The 20,532-nt window shown below is 59.0% G+C and overlaps 1 protein-coding gene across 2 annotated transcripts in view; it reads right to left on the reverse strand.

The window, feature by feature from the left end:
* BAHCC1 (BAH domain and coiled-coil containing 1) overlaps positions 1–19,575 on the reverse strand; it is a 57,264-nt gene extending 37,689 nt beyond the window's left edge. For both annotated transcript variants that reach the window (XM_088829252.1, XM_055408350.2), the window contains exons 1-2: positions 19,225–19,575; positions 18,617–19,011 (exon numbers count right to left, since the gene is read on the reverse strand). In XM_088829252.1, the coding sequence (XP_088685378.1) occupies positions 18,617–18,797 (181 nt within the window). In that variant the 5' untranslated portion in view covers positions 18,798–19,011; positions 19,225–19,575. The remainder of the gene's footprint in view (positions 1–18,616; positions 19,012–19,224) is intronic.
* Positions 19,576–20,532: the final 957 nt, after the last annotated feature.

Raw genomic sequence — 20,532 nt, forward strand, 5'->3', positions numbered from 1 at the left:
CACCTTGTCACCTCCCTTCCATGGGCATTGAGCCTGGCTTGGGACCATCCCAGGGGATGGGGAACAAGGTTCTGGGGGCTCACCATCCCATTAGGCTGAATGCAACAGCCTGACAGGGTCTGCAAGGGTTCTGGGGGCTCCAGGAGGCTGCAGGCCCAGCCCAAGGTGAGTCAGGGCAGCTGTTTCCCTACCCGGGAGGCAGGGGGAATTTGCAAATTTGTGATGCCTCATCCAGCCTGGCTTGGCCCTGGGAGCTTCCCAGACGTGAGGTGACTCAGCAGAGAGGCGGCAAGGCCCTGGAGCAGGGGAGAAGGAGGGGCTGCCCCACCAGGACCCTGGAAGCTCCCCTCCACTTCCCTTCACTCCCATTCGAGTATGAGACTCGTGGATGAGAAAGGCCTCTCCCAGGAACCGGCCTCAGAGGAAGGGTCTGAGTGCTGGCCGGATGCTAGGGTGTGAGCTGACCTCTGTGGTGGGTATCAGGCCAAAGGGAGACCCTGAAAGGACCAGAGGACCCAGGGGCAGGGGGCGAAGGTGTCCAAGAGCCAGGGACTTCCCAGACCGCAGGGCTGGGACTGCCATGGGCCCCAGCCAGACCACAGGCACGTCCAGCCAGGGGAGGAGACTCTGGGCTGGGAAGGGAAGTACTGGCCTCCCGGGCGGGTGGGCAGAGCAGGCAGGAGATGGAGGGCGGTTCCTGCTGGGCTCCAGGGACCCTGGGGGGGCCATGCTTGTGGGATGAGTGAGGCCTCTTCCTGCCTCGCCCAGGCCCACCCCATGTCCCCCAGGCCTTCCCACCCCCGCACCCTCCCAGGGAAGTCCCTCCGCCCTGCTCTTCCTGGGGACAGTGGGAAGCAACCGAGTCCAGAAGTTGGTCTGGATAAAGGATTTCTCTGGGAGCTTGGCCTGAGAACCTTGAGTTCTCCCACAGCCCTGAGGGCGGGGGCGGTGGGTGGGCCCAAAGCTGAGCCGGAGGAGTGGCCTAGCATCCCATAGGGCCCCTCCAGTCCGGATGCAGGGAAACTGAGACTCAGAGGTGGCCCCCCTCACAGGGTCTACTGCACCCGGGCACCCTGCAGGGGCAGCAGGCCACCTCTGCAGACCCACTACCCACACCCCCAGGGACCACCCACCAGGGGCAGGGGCAGGTGGGGAGCATCCCTGAAGCCCAGAGGGGGAAGTTCGACTAGTCTTCTAAGCTGGAACTGGGGTGGGGATGAGGGAGACGTGGGACTTCCTGTCCCCCTCCCCCAGGAGACTAGTCCTGGCCCTGGCTGGGCACTCTTAAAGTTGCCTATTTTGACACGATCCCAGAAGGGGATGTCCCACTGTGTGGGAGCCTTGGAGGGGAGCGGCACTGAGCTCAGCAGCCCCAGTCCCAGCTCCTTGGGGCAGGGGACACACCGACAGGCTGAGCTTCCTGCTGTGTGTCCATCTTGCCCCAGGCCAGCCAGTCTCCCAACTTGGGGGACCCTCATGGAGCCTTTCCTGAGTCCATAAGGAAGGAACCCCTGCTCCTGAGTGTGGGAAGTGAGTGGCTGGGATGGCACTCCAGTCTTCCCCTTTGACCTCGGTCCAGGGCTCCCCAGAGTCCTCCTTTGCTCCAAATCTTTTGGGGATGCCCCTGCTGCTCCGTCTTCCCCAGCCTCAAGGGCAGTTTGCGGCCCCAGTGTCTCATTTATCTCGGGGGCGGGGGTGTCTTTTCCCTCCTTTTTCCTTTCACATTGAAAACGGAAGAGCCTTATCACATGAATATTATGTCTTTATATCATCAGTGTAAGACATTCAAATGACAGATAACAACAAGGAAGGAAACAGAAGTCACAGGGACCCCGCTGCTCTGGGGCACAGGCACATGCATTCCAGGGACCACTTTCCGGGTACTGCCCTGGTGGGCCACCTGCGGGTTCCCAGGTGTACTCTCCTAAGGCCCCAGCCTACAGCAGCAGGTCCCGCCAGGGGCTCTCATACTCCCTGACCGGCAGGCCAGCCCTGGGGGATGGATGCTGGGCAGCTGCAAAGCCAACTCCCCTGACGGGCCCCCCAGCCCTGACCCTGCTCAGTTGGTGGGTTCCATGAGCCTTGCTCCAAAAGGGTCAGTCTCCTCCCACCATCCTGGGCTAGAAGTCTGCAAGCTGCCGCAGGTCCTACAGGCTTTGCCAGGTAGGCACTGCCATGGTGGGTGTCGGGGAGGGGATGGCTGGCACCCAGAGCCTCCCCCACCCCATCTGACCCCTGACCCTCAGACAGAGCATCCATGCTCCCATGTCACTTCCACCCTCAAGGACTTCAGCCATGGCCCCGTGCCCAGCCAGCAGAGGCATGGGCAGACCTGGTTGCCACCTCCCAGCCCCCACCCGCCGACCAGTAGCCAGTCCCAGACAGGGCCTGAGCAGAGGCGGCCTGGGCACCAGCCAGAGCTGGAGCTGCATGGCCAAGTCTGGCCGGGAACTGGGCTGGAGACTTCTTTCCTCTTGGCAAGGTCCTTGCCCACGGAGTGTTGTGGTTAGCAACCCGGGAGGGGACAGTGGGAACCCCGAGCAACAGGAAGGGCCAGAGGGGCTTTCGGCTCAGAGCTCCCCAGGGGCTGGGAGCCCTGACCCTGGCACTGTCTGCCCTAGCCCTTCTCACAGCCTTGTATTAATGCAGGTCACCGTGATCCCAGGTGGCGGGCCCACCGTGGGAGTGATGAAGGAATGGGCCTCATCACTGTTGGCCCCATAGCCTCTGGGGTTTGGATGTGGCCTGTCCAGGGAGCATTGTCACGGTGGCCAGTGCCCTGTGTCCTCTAGGGGCTCGCAACAGAGCCATCTGGCCAAGTTGAACATCATCTCAGGACTGAGACCTGAACAGGGCCACTGAGGCAGACGGTTCTGAAACCGCACACCAGACCCCAGCCCGCTGTCCCCACTGCCTGGCTGGCGCAGGCCAAGGTCCGCAGCCCCAGACACAGGGCTCCAGCCCCGACTCCAGCGCCGCCTCAGCTCTGCCTGGGACACCACGGAGGCCTGGCCCGGGTGCCGGGCTGGCTGAGAAAACCGCTCCGGAAGCCAGAATGCCCGGGAGGGCTGGTTGACACCCCCCACCCCCCGCCATGGCCCAGTTCCTCAGGCCCGGCCCTCACCCTCGGAGGCCTACTCGTTCCCACGCCCTGAGGCCCAGACAACCTGGACTGGGAGACAGGCCATACCTGGGCCCTGGCCGTGTGGCGACTTCCAGCTGCCCCAGCTGGACAGGGCTGGGCCGGAATCCCCTGACTGCCTAGCCTGCACTCACAGGGCCATTCTGTGCTGGCCATGCCCAAGGCTGCCCCACGTGCCCCCAGGCGAAACCAGGGGGAGGGGGCCTTCCTCTGCCAACCTGTTTGCCAGGCCCACCTGCTGCAGCCAAGATGTTCAACAGAAATTGGGCAGGCCAGAGGGGTGCTGAGGGGGCCCCTGCCGTGGAGTCCAGGGGTGCCCCGAGGAGCTTCCAGTCCAGGGAGTGTCTGATAGGCAGCAAAGTCACCAGAGCTCAAAGTGCTGGCACTCTAGAGGCTGGCCCTGGGGCACCTCCTCTGCCTCCAGCCTCTACCTCCCCATCAGCCAGGCGGACGGAGGGACAGATAGAGAAGGGACAGAGAAGGAAACCCCGGGAGCAGGAGTGGGAGCCCAGAGTACAGCAGCGGGAGCATTTGTTTTGACTTAAGTGAGCTACCTTTTCTGGAAACGGTGAAATGGGTTGTAAAAAAGCACACACACAAAAGGCTTCCCTGTGATGGCTGGCGGCTGCTCCTGAGAGTCAAGCCCTTTCCGGCTCCCCTGCCACTGCTGGAGGCCCAGCTGATGGGCCGCTGGCACGAGGCTCCCCAGGGGTGCTGTGTCTGGCGGCTGCGCCCGCCCACCGCCCAGAACCGCTCCCGCCCTGCTGCTCACACCTGCTCAAGGCGCCCCACTGCCCCCAGCCCCTGGCAGAGCCTGCCTGGGCGCTGGGGACATCCAGGTCCCCTGGGGCCGTCCCTGGGTCTCCCCCAGGACCTCAGGGGCAGCTGAGACACTACCGCATCGGGTGGCCTGCCTGGGAGGCCAAAGTGCCCCTCGGGTGCTAGGCCAGCCCCCACCACGGGGAGCCGACTGGAGAGGAGGCCGCAGGAAGGGCAACAGCCCACCACGTGGACTCTTCACATTCCTCTCATTCCAGGAGAGGGAAGGGGAGGGCGGATGTCCATCCCGGGTGTCCGCGTGGACAGAGGTGGAGAGACCTCGGTCCAGCCTCCCTGCAGGCGGGTGGGCGTCCATCTGTCTGGCCACCCAGGAGAAGAAAGCGGGGAGAGAGACAGGGCTGGGGATATCAGGCCCAGGTGGGAGGGGCTGCTCCGGACTGCCCCACGGGAAACCCAAAGCAGGCAGAGCAGGGGCCGGGCCGTAGAGGCTACGCTGCACTGCCGGCCACCAGACCCGATCTGGGTGCACACGCGCTCCGGGCTTAACTGCTGATGTCACCAGGGACACTCCCCACTGGGCTGGAACCCGTCAGTGGCCGAGGCATGAGATAATGTGTGTGGGCGCGCGCACATGTGGGCATAACAGGCAGCGAAGCGAGTAGGTGGGCACTCGGGGTGTGTCGGCGTGTGTGCAGGGCTGAGGGTGCACATGGGCAATGGTCATGCGCACAGGCTACAGATGTGCGTGGAGGTCCGGGGCCGGGGCTCTGAGTGTGTGCTCAGGACACGGGTGTTCACACCTGGCTCAGAGTGTGTGCGAGGTGGTGACTCGTTCGCATGTGAGGGACTCACACGCAGCCTGGGCCAGCCCTCAGGGACACTGCTTCCCAGGGTCACACCTCCACCAAACCAGTCTCCTTCCTGGCCCAGACTCTGAAGAAGGCTCCCGGCCTTGGATTCTATGTGACGCCCATGGCGGCGTGTGAGAGACACCAGGACGCGCCTCTCCTCCACCAGGAGGGGGCTCGTCCAGCTTACTCGTGGTGGGAGGGGAACTCAAGCCTCAAGGCTGCACCAAACTGTGGTCCCAAGACCCCCAACTCCCTGCTGCCTGGGAGTTGGTCCCCCTCTCCAGCCCGGTGACTCAACCCACGGCCACCTGGACCTGAAAGTGGATCCAGCAGTGGTATGGGTTCTGGGGGCAGCAGGCAGGTTGCGTGGCCATCTTCCCACAGACACCCGATCCCTTTGCGGTGGAGAAGCAGCTCAGAAGCCCCCTTGGATTTGAGACTCCCTCTCGGCAGGGCTGGTCTTATTGACAGGCTCTTCAGAACCCAGAAATTGTCGGGATCTGGAGCACTCCCCTCTGTCCTCGAATCGGGGGCCTCCTGTCTGGCTCCCCTCACTTGCTGGGTCTCAGTGGACACAAAACCTGCCCTGCCTTTGGCTATCCTCTGCTGCCCCAACCCGAGTCCCTGAGGACGCCATCCAATAATCCCAGCTGCTGTCCATAGCCCCGCGATGATGCAGGGACCAGAAGAGGAGGTAAGATAGGCCTAGGAAGGGCGGGAGGAAGGACAGGAGAGAAGAAAGAGGCTGGAGGCAGGAAGAGAGACAGCTGCCGTGGTGGGAGGCGGCATGTGGGGGCCAGCAGTGGGGACAGAAGGCGAGCCTCCGCCAGCCCCACCCTGAGATGTGGGGGCAGCCCCAGTGAGGGGTGTCTGCCCAGAACACGCGGGTGTCACATGGGAAGCCCCTCTCCGCTGGTCCAGGAGAACCTTCCAGAAGACCCGGTTGACCCAAAGGCAGCATCTCTCAGGCCATAATAGGAAAACTCTGTGGTTACTGAACCACCAGGCCCACAAGTGTAGAGGCAATGATGACAGGGGACGGGCCCAACCACCAACAGCCCAGAACTAATAAAAGAAAAGGAAAACCGGATATAAGTCTGGTTCTTATTAAAAGGGTAAATTTAGCTTTTTGGCTGGAGGGGTGGGGGGTGGCCAACACTTCCCCCTGGGGCCGCCCTCGGACTCTGGCCGAGAAGTGACTCAGAGGGTTGCTCCCCCTCCTCCTGTTCTTCGCACCTTCTGGGGTCTCTGCCTTGCTTCCCTCTCACACCCTCCCTGGCAAGCAGCCAGCACTCCCCCTTCAGGACACCTCTGAAGGCCGGCGGGGGGCGGGGGGCGCGGCGTGGGGAGGTGACCAGCGCCACCCCCTCCAAACCCCGCCAGCCAGAGAAGGAGCCTCAGCCAAAGCATCACACCATGTTGAAATAAGCCAGTTGCAACGAGACGAATGCCCTAGGGGCTGTAGTCCAGTGTGGACATCGGGGTGCACAAACACCCGAGCCCCTGGACAGGGTCATAGGGGCAAACCCTGTTCTCCTACACTCCATCCGCTGGACCCAGGCACTCAGCAACTCGAGCTGGTCTGGGACACCCCTCTGTCTCAACCGTGAGTAGGCAGGGCAAGAGGGGAGCAGATGGCGAGGTTGGGGGCGGGGCTGTGCCTCTCCAGGCAAGACCTCAGGGAGCCCACATTCTCAAATTTCTGACGGGCCACCCTCTGCAGCCCATCCCTGTCTTCTGAGACTCTCAGTAGACCTGGCCTCCCCACCCAACTCTAACATCCGTGACCAGAAGCAGGAAAAGGCCTGACACTGGGGCTGGGGCTGCTCCTGGCTCCTGGCAGAGGGAGCACTGTGTGGGGGGGCAAATCACTGGGGAGCGGGATCCCCCACAATGTGTTCCTGGGGGCAGCACTACCCACCCAGCATGAGAAGGGAGATGGGGCAGAGGGCAGGGTGCACCCAGGGCTCCGTATCCTTGTAGCTTCTAACAGCGCTGCTCTGACAAACCACCCCACTCCCTTCCAAGTACAGAGATAAAGTATTTTAATCTCTATAGACAATGGGTGTAAAGTAGAGAGAAAACCTCAATTCTCTGACGTACAACTACAATATTTCTGGGAAGTGTCGAAAGGAGCGAGGCAAGGAGAGCTGTTTCTGGGGTGCAGAAGGGCACCCCACTGATCAAAGGTCCCAAACAGGGACAGAGTGGCAGCCAGCCCTCGGGAGCCGGTAGGGGAAAAGGCTCAGGGCAGCCCCGCAGGAGCTCCCAACGGAGAGAAGATCCCCAGCACAGGCAGCTAGCCCACAGCGTGTGCACCCAGCCCTACACTCCCCCAGCCCCACTGCAGGGCGGCCCGGGGCAGGGGGTGGGGGGTCTCAGGCAGAGAACCAGCCTTGGATCTCCAGCCCAGAAGCCTGCCCTCCTGTCTCCCAGTGCGACCACAGGGCAAGCAAGTTGGCTTGCTGAGTCTCCACCACCTGGATCCCACCTGCTTCAGGGGCAAGGGGGCAGCAGGGAACTCAGCCCTGACTGAGAACTGACTCCCTCACTTGATTCACACGCTGGGCTTGAATCAAGTGTCATCGGCAAAGGCTCTGCTGCCACAGCAGAGGAGGGAGCTCTGTGCTGGGCTGCCTGAGTGGGACAAGGTCTCCAAAGGGTGCCCCCCACCCCAGTCTAGAGACCACAAGATGCACCATGACCCTCCCAGCCACCTAGTCCAGCAGCGGGTACCTGGACCAGCTGCCCACTCCCCAGGAGGGCTCAGGGCATGGTGGGGCTGTCCTGAATCTCCATCGGCTCCAGGTAGTCCAGGGCGAGTGCCCAGGGAAGCTCAGGGCACCTGCTGACCTCGCTAGGGCAGGCAGCTGATGGGGGACAGTGCTGCCCAGACCGGACAGCATGAACGTCCTTGTCACCCAAGCCACAGACTGCGTCCGGAGTTCTGGCCAGAGAACGAAATTCTAACCCAGCTCATACGTTAGACAGTCACTGAGCGGCCACAGTATGCAGGGTCACCCACCCCCACCCTGGCGTCCAAGGAAGCCGCAGGCTGCCCAGGCACCTGAGCCTTCAACAACAGCCCTCCAGCCTCTCGGTGACCCACACTGGCCTCACGGCTGCTTGGGACCATCTCACTGGCCTGTATCTTGGAGCAGACGTTTGATGGGTAGAAAGACACTGCTACTTGTGTGCATCTTCCAACTTTTCTTGATTTTACCTGTATTCACACTCGTTAAGGGCTTTTTAAGAGTTCGCCTAAAGATGCGTTACAATTTAATTGAGCTTTAATTTTAATATTAATTTAAAACAAATTAAAAGCTTATTTTTAGGAGACCCAAAGGGATGCAAAATGTCTCGAAAAAGGGACTGGCTTCAGGCAATTTGCCCTCAAGTGACCTGCTGGCCAGGCATGTGGCAGGTCAGCTGGACAGGGCAGCTGTCCCATCGGGCAGACTGGGAAGTCCTGGGGGACTCCAGGTCTGGCTCCTTCACCTGCATCCTGTGTAGGGCAAGGAGGGCTGTGCCCACAGGCCAGGGACAGAAGGATCTGGTGGCACCCTTCCGCGTGGTGCCACGGGTAGGAGCCCGGTCCTGTCCTCGCTGCACCCATGTCTGAGCCTGCGCCCTGAATTCTGCTTGCTGGCCGCCAGGATGCTATAGGGAGTGATGAGAGGCGTCGTCAGGGCCCATGCTCCACCGAGTGGGAGCTGCAGGGACGTGAGCGCTGCCTGGGCAAGGAGAAGCAACCAGGATCTGGAGTGGCAGGGCTTGTGGAAAAGGGCTTCCAGGAGACGTGCAGGTAGCAGGTCCCACTAACTGCCACCAGCCCCAAGCAGCCACGCACTCCTGCCAGGCTGGGTGCTGAGGCTGAGAACCTGGAGCAGCTCCTAAGCTTCCTGGTGCTTAAATGCTGGAAAACAGAGTGGTGCAGTACAGGGGCCCCATCTGGCTATACAACGCTCGTGGGTGCCCACAGCCCCTCGCTGCCACACCTGCCGGCCAGGGAAGCACACGGAGCAGAGGGTGAGGGGCCACAGCCCTGCTCTCTCATCTCTCCTGAGCCCTTATTTTTCTTTTGTTGGTTGACCCCCAGTTCTTGCCTACTCAGTCACCTAAACAGCTACCATAGAGGGGAGGGGAGGGGGCAGCTCTCCCCAGCATGTGTCCTTCCTTGCCCCACAGGCCCTAGGGCCCAGGTGAGGCCACTGGCTTCTACCCTCTGATCCATCGTAGGTGCCCCATCACATACAGAATCTCCTGTTGATGGTGAGAGAGCCACCTGCAGAGGGTGCCAGGGCCAGTCAAGAGACAGACAGGAAGTGGCCCCACCTGGTACCCAGCTTTTGCTCCATCAGGTCCCTCCTTTACTGGAGCGGGACGGGGCAGGGGAGTCTCTGCAGGGACGGTCCCCTTCCTGAGCCTTGTTCCATCCCCACCGGCCCCTTCTCTCCACAGCCCAACTTCACATGTGCGCCCAGGGGCCAACCCTGATGCCACACAGATGACGCTGGGCTGTACTGCCCAGTGGACCACTCCTGGCCATGCTCTCGCCCCCTGCCATCGTGTATGGTGCTAAGAAGGAGGGGACTGCCCTTTCTCCCAATCTGTTTAGCTCTGATACCTTTTTAAAACACAGTCTGGGAGCCTCTGAAGATGACAGAAGATGCTTCTGGAAGGTGAGGAGACGCTGACCTGATCTCTGTGAGGTGGCCACACAGGCTGGAGACACTGCCAGCGTGACTGTCTACCATGTGTGGTCAGGTATGGGGCGGTTTTTAGTCTAGATACGAGGGCCAATCCAGACCCCTATGTTTCCTGCCCTTCTCTTCCTAACGAGGTTCTCCGAGCGTTATCTTCTCGAGTTCCCAGTGTGGCAGCACACAGGTAGGAGAAAAACCAAACAGCCCCTTCTCCATGTCTAAAGGCACGTGCATGCTTTGCCTCAGTGTGCACAGACACGCATACCCTCTCTCACGCCAGCCGTCCTGCAGGGAGGCAGGCCCGTGACGGCCAGGCCCAGCTCCAGGGAAACAGAGGGATGGAAGGCAGAGACACCCAGACTCAGGACCCTGCCGTCCCTCAGGGAAGGTGGCTCCGTGTGGAGGAGGATGGGGCTGCCACAGTCCTGGTGCGAGAGACTGCCAAGGGCGGTCAGGGCCGGAGGTCATGGGGATCTGCGCGTTGGTGACTGTGGGGGATTCCCAGGTGGGAAGATTCCAAGAAGGGCAGAGGAACGGGGCAGAGAAGGTACTTGAGGCAGCAAAGAGGCGCACAGAGGTGGCCGAAGCCTGTGGGTGGCTGGGCATAGGTGTTGAGTACTGGGAACGCTTGGGGACAGTGGAATGCCAAGAGTAGGAGGTGGGAGCTGACTTAAAGTGTGTGTGTCGGGGGGGCTTGGGGAAGGGAGACCGTGAGTGAAAGAGAAGCAGGGCTGAAGGCTCAGACAGGCTTGGGACTGACTTGCAGGTTGGGAAAGGATGGGGAAGCTGACCAGCACCTCCTAGAGGAACTAGGCGTGGGCTCAGCAGAGACATGACTTTGATGACCAAGGTCCGTCTAGTCAAAGCTATGGTTTTTCCAGGAGTCATGTATGGATGTGAGAGTTGGACTATAAAGAAGGCTGAGCACCGAAGAACTGATGCTTTTGAACTGTGGTGCTGGAGAAGACTCTTGAGAGTCCCTTGGACTGCAAGGAGATCCAACCAGTCCATCCTAAAGGAAATCTGTCCTGAATATTCACTGGAAGGACTGATGCTGAAGCTGAAACTCCAATACTTTGGCCACCTGATGCGAAGAACTGACTCCTTGGAATAGAACCTGACGCTGGGAAAGATTGAAGGTGGGAGGAAAAGGGGATGACGGAGGATGAGATGATGGGATGGCACCACTGACTCAATGGACATGAGTTTGAGCAAACTCCGGGAGTTGGTGATGGACAGGAAAGCCTGGTGTGCTGCAGTCCATAGGGTGGCAAAGAATCAGACACGACTGAGCGACTGAACTGAACTGAACAGCTTCACTGGAAGAAGCCTGGGGCAGGTGCTGGGAAAGGACCAGCTCCAGTTCAGTGGAAACTGGAAGATGGGTTCCATGGTGACAGAGGGAAGGAAGGTGCTGAAGCAGGGGCAGGCAGCTCACCAGTACCAAGCCTGGCACGTTGGGCTCTGAGTCTGCCATCCAAGGTCACTGGGGACCTTTAGGCTCCACCTCCAGCAGCTGGCCCCGGAGCTGCAGGATGGAGCAGGAGGTGGGAAGTGGAGACAGATCGGAACACACATTCTAATAGCTGGGCCCACTGGCTCTCCCCCAGGCCAACTGGGATGTGATTTCTTGAAGGCCCATTGTGTCTGTGAGTGTGTGTGTATGAGTGTGACCATGTGTGGGTGTAAGGACATGCCTCAGGGTGTGAGCACACGTGAGCAGGTGTGACGCATGTCCATGCATGTGTGAGGTCGGCCAGTTAATGTGCTGGCAAGCCTGTGGGGACGACGACAGGGTCTGTGCCTCTGCCCCCAAAGGGGACACAAGCAGGGCCAGGCAGCAAGGCTGGTGCTAAGCTGGAGCCTGCCACACGGAACTGCCCTGAGATGCTGGTGGGCAGCAGCCTGGCAGTGCAGCTCCTTCCCCACTCCCATCAGCACACCCCCACCCTGGGTCCCGCCCCTAAGGTCTCATCCCGCTGTCCCCCACCTGCCTTCTTTTCACCCCCATCCAGCTAGGCTCCCAGCACGCCTGCCTTGAGGGTAGGGGGCCCTCCCTGGCCTGGCTGTGTGACATTAGGACCATGGTGTCCTCCCCAGAGCTGCCTCTGAGAACAAAGTCCCAAGGAAGAAAGGCCCTGGCTTCCCCAAAGGAGGAGCAAAGGGATAGAGCCAAGACTGCTTCTTCTCAAGGAGATGGCAGAGGGTGGTTTAGTCCATAAACCACCACTTAAACGTGGCTGATGATTCTCTCTCACTTGGCAGGATGCCCCAATAAGACAGCCCCAGGCCACCCTGGGGGACCCCAGTCTGCCACGCAGTGGCCTCTCTCGGCAACACAGGCATCCTCTGCCCCTCCCCTGCATTTCTGGTAATTTCTACTGGAAACCAAGTCCCTGCACTTGGATGGAACAGGACTGCTGTAACTTTCCTTTCGGTTCCAGGCACACAGCGGGTCCCCCTTCCCCAGCATCAAACGTCTTTGGATCTAGACACTGGACTCTTTGTTGGGGGCCCTGGGGGGAGGGGGAGGGGGCAGGGAACCCAACCCACCTGTTCATTCCCTCCCCCTCCTCCTCCTCCGCCCCGGCTCTAGGTCAGAATGAAAAAAAAAAAAAGCTTCCTAGCTGATCCAATCTGGAACCTAATCATCTGGACAGCTGCAGCAACCCTCGGATGCCAGCCCGGCTGGCTCCCTGCTTGGGCACTGGATGCCTCCCCGCCAGGCCCTCGGCCTGCTGCAAACCCACACCAAGCGCCTATGTGGGGCTGGAGCAACTCCCACCCTGCGCCCCCCCTTTCCAATCCCACACCCAGTTCCCTGGTCCCCATCCTCTAGTGGCAGCTGCTGGCAGGGCCACGGGAGGCAGTAACATTATATATTACAACAAACAGGGGCGGCCCACTGACAAATAGGCCTGCGTGATCTAAACGGTATATTATCCCATAAAAACGTCAGCGGGCAGGGCGTCAGAGCCGAGATGGAGCAGCGGCCCTGGAGCACAGGCTGCAAGGCCCGAACCTTCCTTGGCACAGCCCAGAGCTGTAGGGATGTGTTCTAGACAGTGCATGCTGGTTGTGATCTTGTTTGTTTTTAATCCTGAAACTTTGGTGGGAGAAAGAAGGCCCCAGAGGTTAATGGGGACCAAGGAACCCCGGGGGAGCCGTCCCCTGGTGGGTGAGGCAGGTGGAGCGCAGCAGTGAGAGTCACCTACTGCCAAACAGGGCAGGTGCTGCACCCTGAAGCCCTGGCATCAGCTTGAGAGTTCTGGCACAAGGCCCAGCAAAGACCTCCGAGGATGGCCTTTCCAAGGGGCGTCTACCTTTCCAAGAGGCTACTGGTAGTGGCTTGAGTGAGAACTTCCTCTGGATGGGTGATGATGGGCCCCCATTCCGAGGGGCTAAGGCAGCACCTCCGCCCTGGGGGGATGGTTTCTAGTCATCAGAAGTCATCCAAGGTGGATGCTGGTCAATATGGCACTGAAAGGGCTACTGCTGCCTGGTGACATGAGGCTGGGAAGAGGAGCGATGCTCCAGAGGCTGTGCAGGATTTTCTTGTTGACTCTCTAGGCAGAGATCAGCCCTGAGGCCACCCAGGTGGCGTCCCCAAATCCCTTCCATGCTGACCTCTGGCCAGTGTGTCCAGGGCCCCTCTGAGAAAGCCCTGTGCAAAGGGCTGAGATCAGGGCAACTGGTGGGAATACCCCTGAGACGCTGGCCATGCCAATCAAGGCAGCTGCCCGCCCTGCCTCACAGGGTCCCTGGGGTAGAGGGACAGGTCCCATCTTTGGGGGCCTACATTCAGATATTTATGGTAGGGAAGAGGGCAGGCGGGGGTGGGAGGACCCCAGAGGCCTCTTTCAGAAGAAAGGGCAAGAGGACCCTGAGGGTGGTGACCAAGGCCCCCTTCCACCCAGAAAGCACTCATTCCCAGTGGTACTGGCTGAACTCTGTCTGAGCTTGGGAATTCCCAGCTTAGGGCCGGTCCCAGGCTCAGACCTTGGAGCTCGACCAGGGGCATTCTGGGAAGTGTAGTCCTTTGGGAGTTGGGAGGGCCTGCTGGGATTTTGGGGGGTGGGGTGGGCATCCCATCAAGAGCAAGCAAATAAGCAGAGAGAGCAAAGGAGGTTACCCTGACCCTAATTCCAAGGTGGAAGTCTGACATTTCTGGGAAATGGCTGAACTTAAGACTTCTGCTCCCTGAAAAGACACCAGCCAATATTGGATTCCAGCTTCAGATCACACCCGCAGTTGTTTCCCTGAGCAAACTGTCTGGAGCTCTTATTTTGGTGAGGAGACCTGGGAACTCCCCAGAGAGGAAAGACCCAGCCTGAATTCCCCAATGCCTTTCCTCCTCTGGCAGCTGCCTCCAGATCACAGGAGAGACAGGGGTGCTACCTGCCGGGCTCCCGGAGAGGCTGCAGCGCATCCCGCACACTCTCACACATTATTTATGCTCACAGCCCGCGCTGATGACATATGTAAGTTGACAGCGAACATCCTATCAACTTGCTGGAGTGTATCTTGATTGTTAAAACACACTCTTAAAGGTGTACGATCATTTATCAAATTAAAATAGCGGCTCCTTGCCTGTCCCTTTTCTGCCTTCCCTGACCACTCCCCTGCAGCCTTTCTCCTTCTCTGGTCTCCTGGGCATCCTGCCCTTGTACCCAGGCCCTGCTCCTCGGGTAGGGTGGGGGGAGGAGAACCCTGCCCCTGCTTCCAGGGACCCAGACTCAGTGCCCCCTCCCCATTCCACCCCAGGCCAGGGCAAGCCCACTAATCGCCAAGAAGTGACAAACGCCAGAAGCCCCACCAATTAAATCTAAACTCAAGCAAAGCTCAGTGGCCAGTAAATTATTATTTTTATTAGCTTGAACCAAGTTCCCGTAAGAGAGAAAGTCAACTTGCTCCCATGAATGGCTCTTGTATAATTTATTTAACTCTGTGCTCTTTGCCAAAGCCTGGAATATTTTTAGCTCGTTCTGTTGTTGGATTTGGCTTTTTTATGTGTGTTTCTGAGGGGTATTTTTAGCTCCCTCCATGTTATTCTAACAGCCTCCTGTGCGTTTTGTCCTGTCTGTGCGGGCTGTTGAACCCAGTCTCACAGCAGACGAGGGAGATTTCTAAGAATAAACGGGAGCATTTGGGGGTGATTTGGGATCTGCACAAGGCCACTCCCTGCCTCGCTGGCTAATTTGCCTTAGTGCTCACGTGACCTGGATATTCCTATAGGAATATCCCTGTAGGAATAATCAGACATGGGGGCAGTACAAGCCCCACTGAGAAAAAACCCACATTCCAAAAATGGCTTCATTGGGGTGGGTGAGGCAGCCACAGCCTGGCCAGTCCACGCAGCCGCCGGATTCTGGACTCCACAGGGCGGCCGTGGCTTTGATGTTTGCTTCTGCCACTTACAGAGCAGGATGGGTAGAGTCTTCGGAAAGTAACTCTTTTCACACCTACTTAATGTTGGTAACGGTTGCCGAAACACTCCATCGTGTCATTGAGTTAATGAGGTATTTACGAAATTGTATTTTTTTTTCTATACGAAAAAATATCACATGAGAAGGGAGGGGGATCCTTTGATGGGGTCTTTTCACACCAGGAAATTATCTTCCCCAACCCCACTGCGTTTTTTTTTTCTTTGAGGATCAGAAGCACTTTTAGCAGGAGAGAAGTTTGTGGTTATCCCACCAGAAGGAACCTGCCGCCCTGTATACTCCCAACAACCACCACAGGCCCAGGGCACCTGGCTTCCAGGCCGAGTCATTTACACGCCAAAGAAGCCAAGAGAAGGGGTAGAGAGGAGAACCCACCCGCAGTCACATTGCCGAAACCTCCGCCTTCCTCGGGTGGAGACCCAGTGATTCTCCTTTGGCCCCAAGGGCGACACAGAGAAGGATGAAGGGCAGTAGCTGTAGCTGACCGGCTGGAAGAGGGGGCGGGGACCGGCTTCTCCCAGGCAGGTCTGCCTCCTACTAGATGCGCTCCCTCCGAGGAGAGGCGCGATCCCCAATCGCTCCAGGCAGTAGCGCTGATGAAAAATCTTGGGTTGGTGTGTTGTTGATTTTCATTTTTTCCCCCCCTAGATTTCACAGCTTTGCCTCCGGACCATCTGTATTAGAGACAAAATCTAACACTGCACTAAAAATAATGATTCCAAACATTCTAATTGCACCTTTTGGTGACAAGGTTACTGGAACAGCACTTTACCATAAAACCTTACAGCCCGATGATAAAGCTATCCACACTTTCATTTTTAGAAAAACAATGGGAGAAGCCCTGGAGCCCAACATCCCATCGGGGTCCTTCAAGATGACATTTTGAAAGCGCTGGGTGGGGGCAGCACTGGAGGAGCGCAGGGAGGGAGACCCTTGGCCCAGGCTGGGGGTGCCGAGCCAAGACGAGGAATCCTCAGAAGCCAGGGACTCGATCTCCGGTGGCTGGATCCTATTCCCATGTTAGAGCCGAACAAATAGGAAGAAGCTTGGTGCAATTTTCCTTTCAGCAGGGTAGTCAGTGGAGGGAGGGGTAGGCTGGGCTGCTGCAGCCTGGCTTATGGACCTGAGGCCGTCACGGAAATGGGAAGAAAGTCCGCCAAACTGGCCATTTTGAAATCCGAACATGAGATGCAAAAAAAAAAAATTTTTAACTTAATTATACTTTTTCCTTTTTAAACTGGATCATATATAGATACAGTCCAAAGCAAAGTAGTCTGAGGTATAATTCTTTTTTTTTTTTAATTGATGTAGCTAAATTTTAAAACCAATACAAGATCCTGGTTTTCAGCAATTTCAAAAAGCCTTTCAGCGGCAGATGTTTCTAGCTGGACGCCCTCTAGGCCAGCCTTTCCGTCACAAATGGGTTGAACATCTCCAGGCACAATAGGTCTCTCTGGTCCCCTGGGGAGGTGGAAGCAGCCTCCAGGAGCAGCGGACATGTGGGCCCCCAGTTCCCCCTCTGAGGGTGCCCTGGGGACCTCCAGTGCTCTCTAGAGCACCCTGCCTATGGGAAAGGTAAGTAGGGTCTAGGTCAAGGACACAGACCAGGCCAGCGCCCACCTGATTTCTCCAGTCCCTCCATGGCCTACGATCCAAGAACCACGTGGTCAAACTTGGAATGAGCAAGACAATGGTTCAGGTCACCCAGACCATGTTCCCACCTGGCCTGGTGGTGCCTGCATCTGGATATAAGAGCAGAAAGCAGAAATGGCGGCTGACCAGGAGCTGGCGAGGACTGTGGGCTGTTGAATAGGGACAAGGGAGGCAGCAGTGACTTAAACTGATGGGGAATCCAGCCTGGCCATGCCCCCCCACCGCCGCCCAGCGCCCAGGAGGGCATGGCCCCAGCCTGTCTGTGCACTACTGGGACAGCCTTGGTGTCAGGGGCCCTTCTGAACCCTTGCTTCTGTTACCCTCCAGGCTAGAGGGCATGGCATATGGCATGGGGGGGGTGCATCCAGAAAGGACTTGAGACGCTGTGGCACTGTCCCTACGGCTACCACAAGCCCCCAACCACAGCCCCTCAGTGTGAGCTGAGCTGGGCAGGCAGCATCTCCAATGCAGGAGCAGGAGGGATAACCACAGGGACAGTAAGGACAGATATTTAAAATCACCGATTGCCCAGGCAAGTGCTTTTGCTCTTTTGAATTATAAATCTATAAGAGGAAAAAAGCAAGGAAGAGGGAAGAGCGAGGCAAAGGAAAAAGGCAGTCTTGCAGAAGGCTCACACTGGAACAGGAAACACGGGCGAAGCGCTGATTCCAGGAGAGTGCTGAGTCCAGCCCCTCCACTCTCAGCTTGCTCTAACTTTTTGAATCTCATGTGGTAAATGCTAAAAGCCCATTAGTAATTAAGCAATTTCTCGTTATTTTTTTTCTTTTTAGGAAATTTATGTTTTTCTGACTGCCCTCCCTTCTGACATTTTCCCTTCTAGCCTGACTCTGCCATCCGTTTTAATCCACACACTAATTGTAATCCCATTAAAGCAGATATAATTTTATTAGTATTCACAGTTCATCAAGCTAGCAATAATAACTGTTACTGCCAAATTAACAACAACAAAAAAGAGGCAAACAACATTTCTAATGTTTAGAACAAACTGTAAACAAAAGCAAGCCAACCTTCCAGGGTGACCAGAGGGTCCCCAAACACGCAGCCACTCCGGCTTCCTGCAAGCTCAGCCGGCGCTGGCCAGTGACCTCCAGGGTCTCCGCGAGGTAGAGGCCCCTTTGCCACCCTCTGCCTGGCCCTGCTTCTCCTCTGACCTGGCTCGACAGAAGTATCGAAGCCACCCCAGAGGGGCACCGCTCTGGAGATCTGGGTCAGCTCTGCCAAGGAACAGCTCTCTCCCGGGAGAGGACGGAGTGCAGGGAGGCCCCAGCTCTCTCCTCTTGGAGCAAATCTGCGGCGAACTCGCCTGCACCGAAATCCGGCGGCGGCCCCCGCGCCGCCCCCAGCCGAGCCGGCGCCGGCGCTGCCCTCCCCCAGAGCGCAGGCCTAGAGGCTGGGCCACGATCTGGCCACGCTTTGTCCGGCTTTAGCAGGATACCAGAGGCACTTGTTAAAGCAAATGCATCCCCTGCAAACCCATTCTCGCCCTGACACTTCAAGGCTTTATATAGAAACAGGATTTGCTCGTCTTACACCAGCAGTCCCTATTAACGCTCACCCGGCGCACACACCGCCCTAATCCGAGAGGCCGCGGCACTCCCCTCCCCAAGTCACAACAGCCGTTTTTGTTCCCGCAGAAAGTGGCCTCGTTGTCCCAGCCCCGGAATGTCTTAAGGATGTGAATGCAGAATGCAGAAATGAGGTTTCCGCGGAATTTAGTTCTTCGGCAGGAAGGGGTGGGGGAGGGTGCAGGAGGGGAAAGGCTTTATTTTTAGTCGGCTCTGGGGCTGCCCCTCCGAAACCCTGGGGGACCCCGGGGAAGGGCGCTCTAAACCGCGATGATCCGGGTCCGGGGGCCCCTGCAGGACGCGCGGGCCGCCACCGGTGCCGGAGCAGAGAAATGAAACCGAAGGCTTCTCCGCAAACGCTCCAAGAGAGGAAAGGCAGGCTCCCATCAGACCCTCGACCGTGCCCACTTCGCGGCAGGGTCTCCTCTCCCGCGCCCGCCCGGCCGGCACTGACCTGTGTGCGAAGCCATGGGCAGCGGCGACGGGAAGTACTTTCCCGGCTGGAAGTGAGCTGGGGGCTGCGCGGCGGGCCCGGGCGGGGCGAGGCGCGCGGCGGCGGCGGCGGCGCTGCGGTGGCCCAGGCTTCCGCGCTCCGACAGTAGATGAGGCGGCGGTGCGAAGTCGCGGCCATCCATGCCGGGCCCCGGCCCCGGCCCGCCGCCGCCTCCCGGGAGCAGCACGGCCGGGGCCCGGGGGTCGCTCGGCGCGCGGGCGGCGCGCAGGCGGCGCGGAGGAGGCGGTGTCTGGGGTCACCAGCGGCGGCGGCGAGGCCGGTCAGCACGCGGGCGGACTGGGCTCCTCGGCGGGCGGCTGCGTGCCAAGCCGGCGGCCGCCGTGCAGATCCATAGTCTGCGGAGACAAGCAGAGGAGACTAGGTGACTTGGGGGGTTCGGCTCGCCGGGGGGTCCCCGCCCCCGCCCGCCCGCCTGCCATCCTTCCCACCCCGCCGGCCCGAGTCCCGCCAGGCCGGGCGGCCAGGGCGCCAAGCGCCCCGCGCGTCTCCCCGCTGCACGCGCGCGCGTGGGCCACCCGGGCCGCCCCGATCCCCCCGCGCACACGCACCGTCCCGGCCACGCTCGGTCCGGAGGAGCCTGAGGGAACCCGGCCGTACCGCTCGCCCCTTCCCCTTCGCGGGTCCCTGAGGCGAGGGCGCCGCGGCGAAAGGCTGCTGGCTCCGTTGGGTGATAAAAACCCAAATCTGCGAAGCCATCACGCACACACACACACACACACACACACACACACACGCACGCACACCCTCTCCCCTCCCCCGCTGCCCAAAGGTGTCTCTGAGGAAAAGGCCTGGGGTCCACGCTAGCTTTTTTCCCTCTCTCTCCATTCCGAGGTCCAGCTTTTACTGCATTCTGCTTAACCGAATAACCATGCTAATTAAGCGAGTAATTTTATTGATTGTAACTCAAGAGTTTTTTTTTTTTATAACCTTCCTTTTCTCCCCTCTCCCATCCCCCCCATGCGTCTTTTGGTCCATTCTTTTGAACCGCCGCTCCTCCCCCCCACCCCCGCCCCGCCATAGCCCTAACGGGACCAAGTCCCCACCCCGCAATGCCGAGCTCGGACCCCGGGCCAGCTCCCCGAGCCCCAGGGGTCTATGTCCGCCAGCGGCGTCACCTGGGCCGCCACGCCGCAGTGCCCGGCCGGCTGGCCGGGAGCCGGGAGCTTCCTAGCGAGGCTCAAACAATCACCCCGCCCCCCGGTGAAATTCGCCCAGGATCTTCCTCTGCGGATTGGGGGTTTGGTGGGGGCCTCTTTGCGAGTCAGAAATTGTTCTTCCTCAACGCCCCAAATCAGCCACGGAATTTCTCCCTTCGGCGCCTGCCCCAGGTCGCTCGCTGAGCCGAGGCCGTTCTCGGCACGGGCCGGGGACGTGGGGTTAGCGACGCAGGGCTCGGCCGTAGGATCGCGGACAACTGGCCCGGCCCAGGGCAACCTTCGCCAATGCCCAGGTCCCAGCGGACCCCTGGCCTCCGTCGTCCACCTCCACCTCTCGGCTGAGCCACTTGTAATGTCCCTCACCTCCCTTCTCTTCCACCCCCACCCAACGCGGAGAGTCCACTCCGAGGTGAAATTGGGGACAATTTCAGATGCTGAGTATGAAACGACGAAGCAAGCAACATAAACTGAACAGCTGTGCGCCCGCGTGGACCTCTTTCATTTTGCACATTTCTCATTTCCTCAATCTGCATTGTTTTAACGTTTGATATCACTTCGAACAAAAGGGAGATGGGCAGGCTCAATATTCTTAACTGTGAACTTTGCAGAAAGTCTTCGGATTTTTTTTTTAGTCGTCCCACCGTGACAACAAAGCGATTAAGATGTTTTCCATTTTGTGAATACCATTTTAAATTACTA

The sequence above is a fragment of the Moschus berezovskii genome, chromosome 20 (assembly GCF_049115385.1).
Source record: "Moschus berezovskii isolate FMDL1 chromosome 20, NW_MosBer_1.0, whole genome shotgun sequence".
In the NCBI taxonomy this organism is placed as follows: Eukaryota; Metazoa; Chordata; class Mammalia; order Artiodactyla; family Moschidae; genus Moschus; species Moschus berezovskii.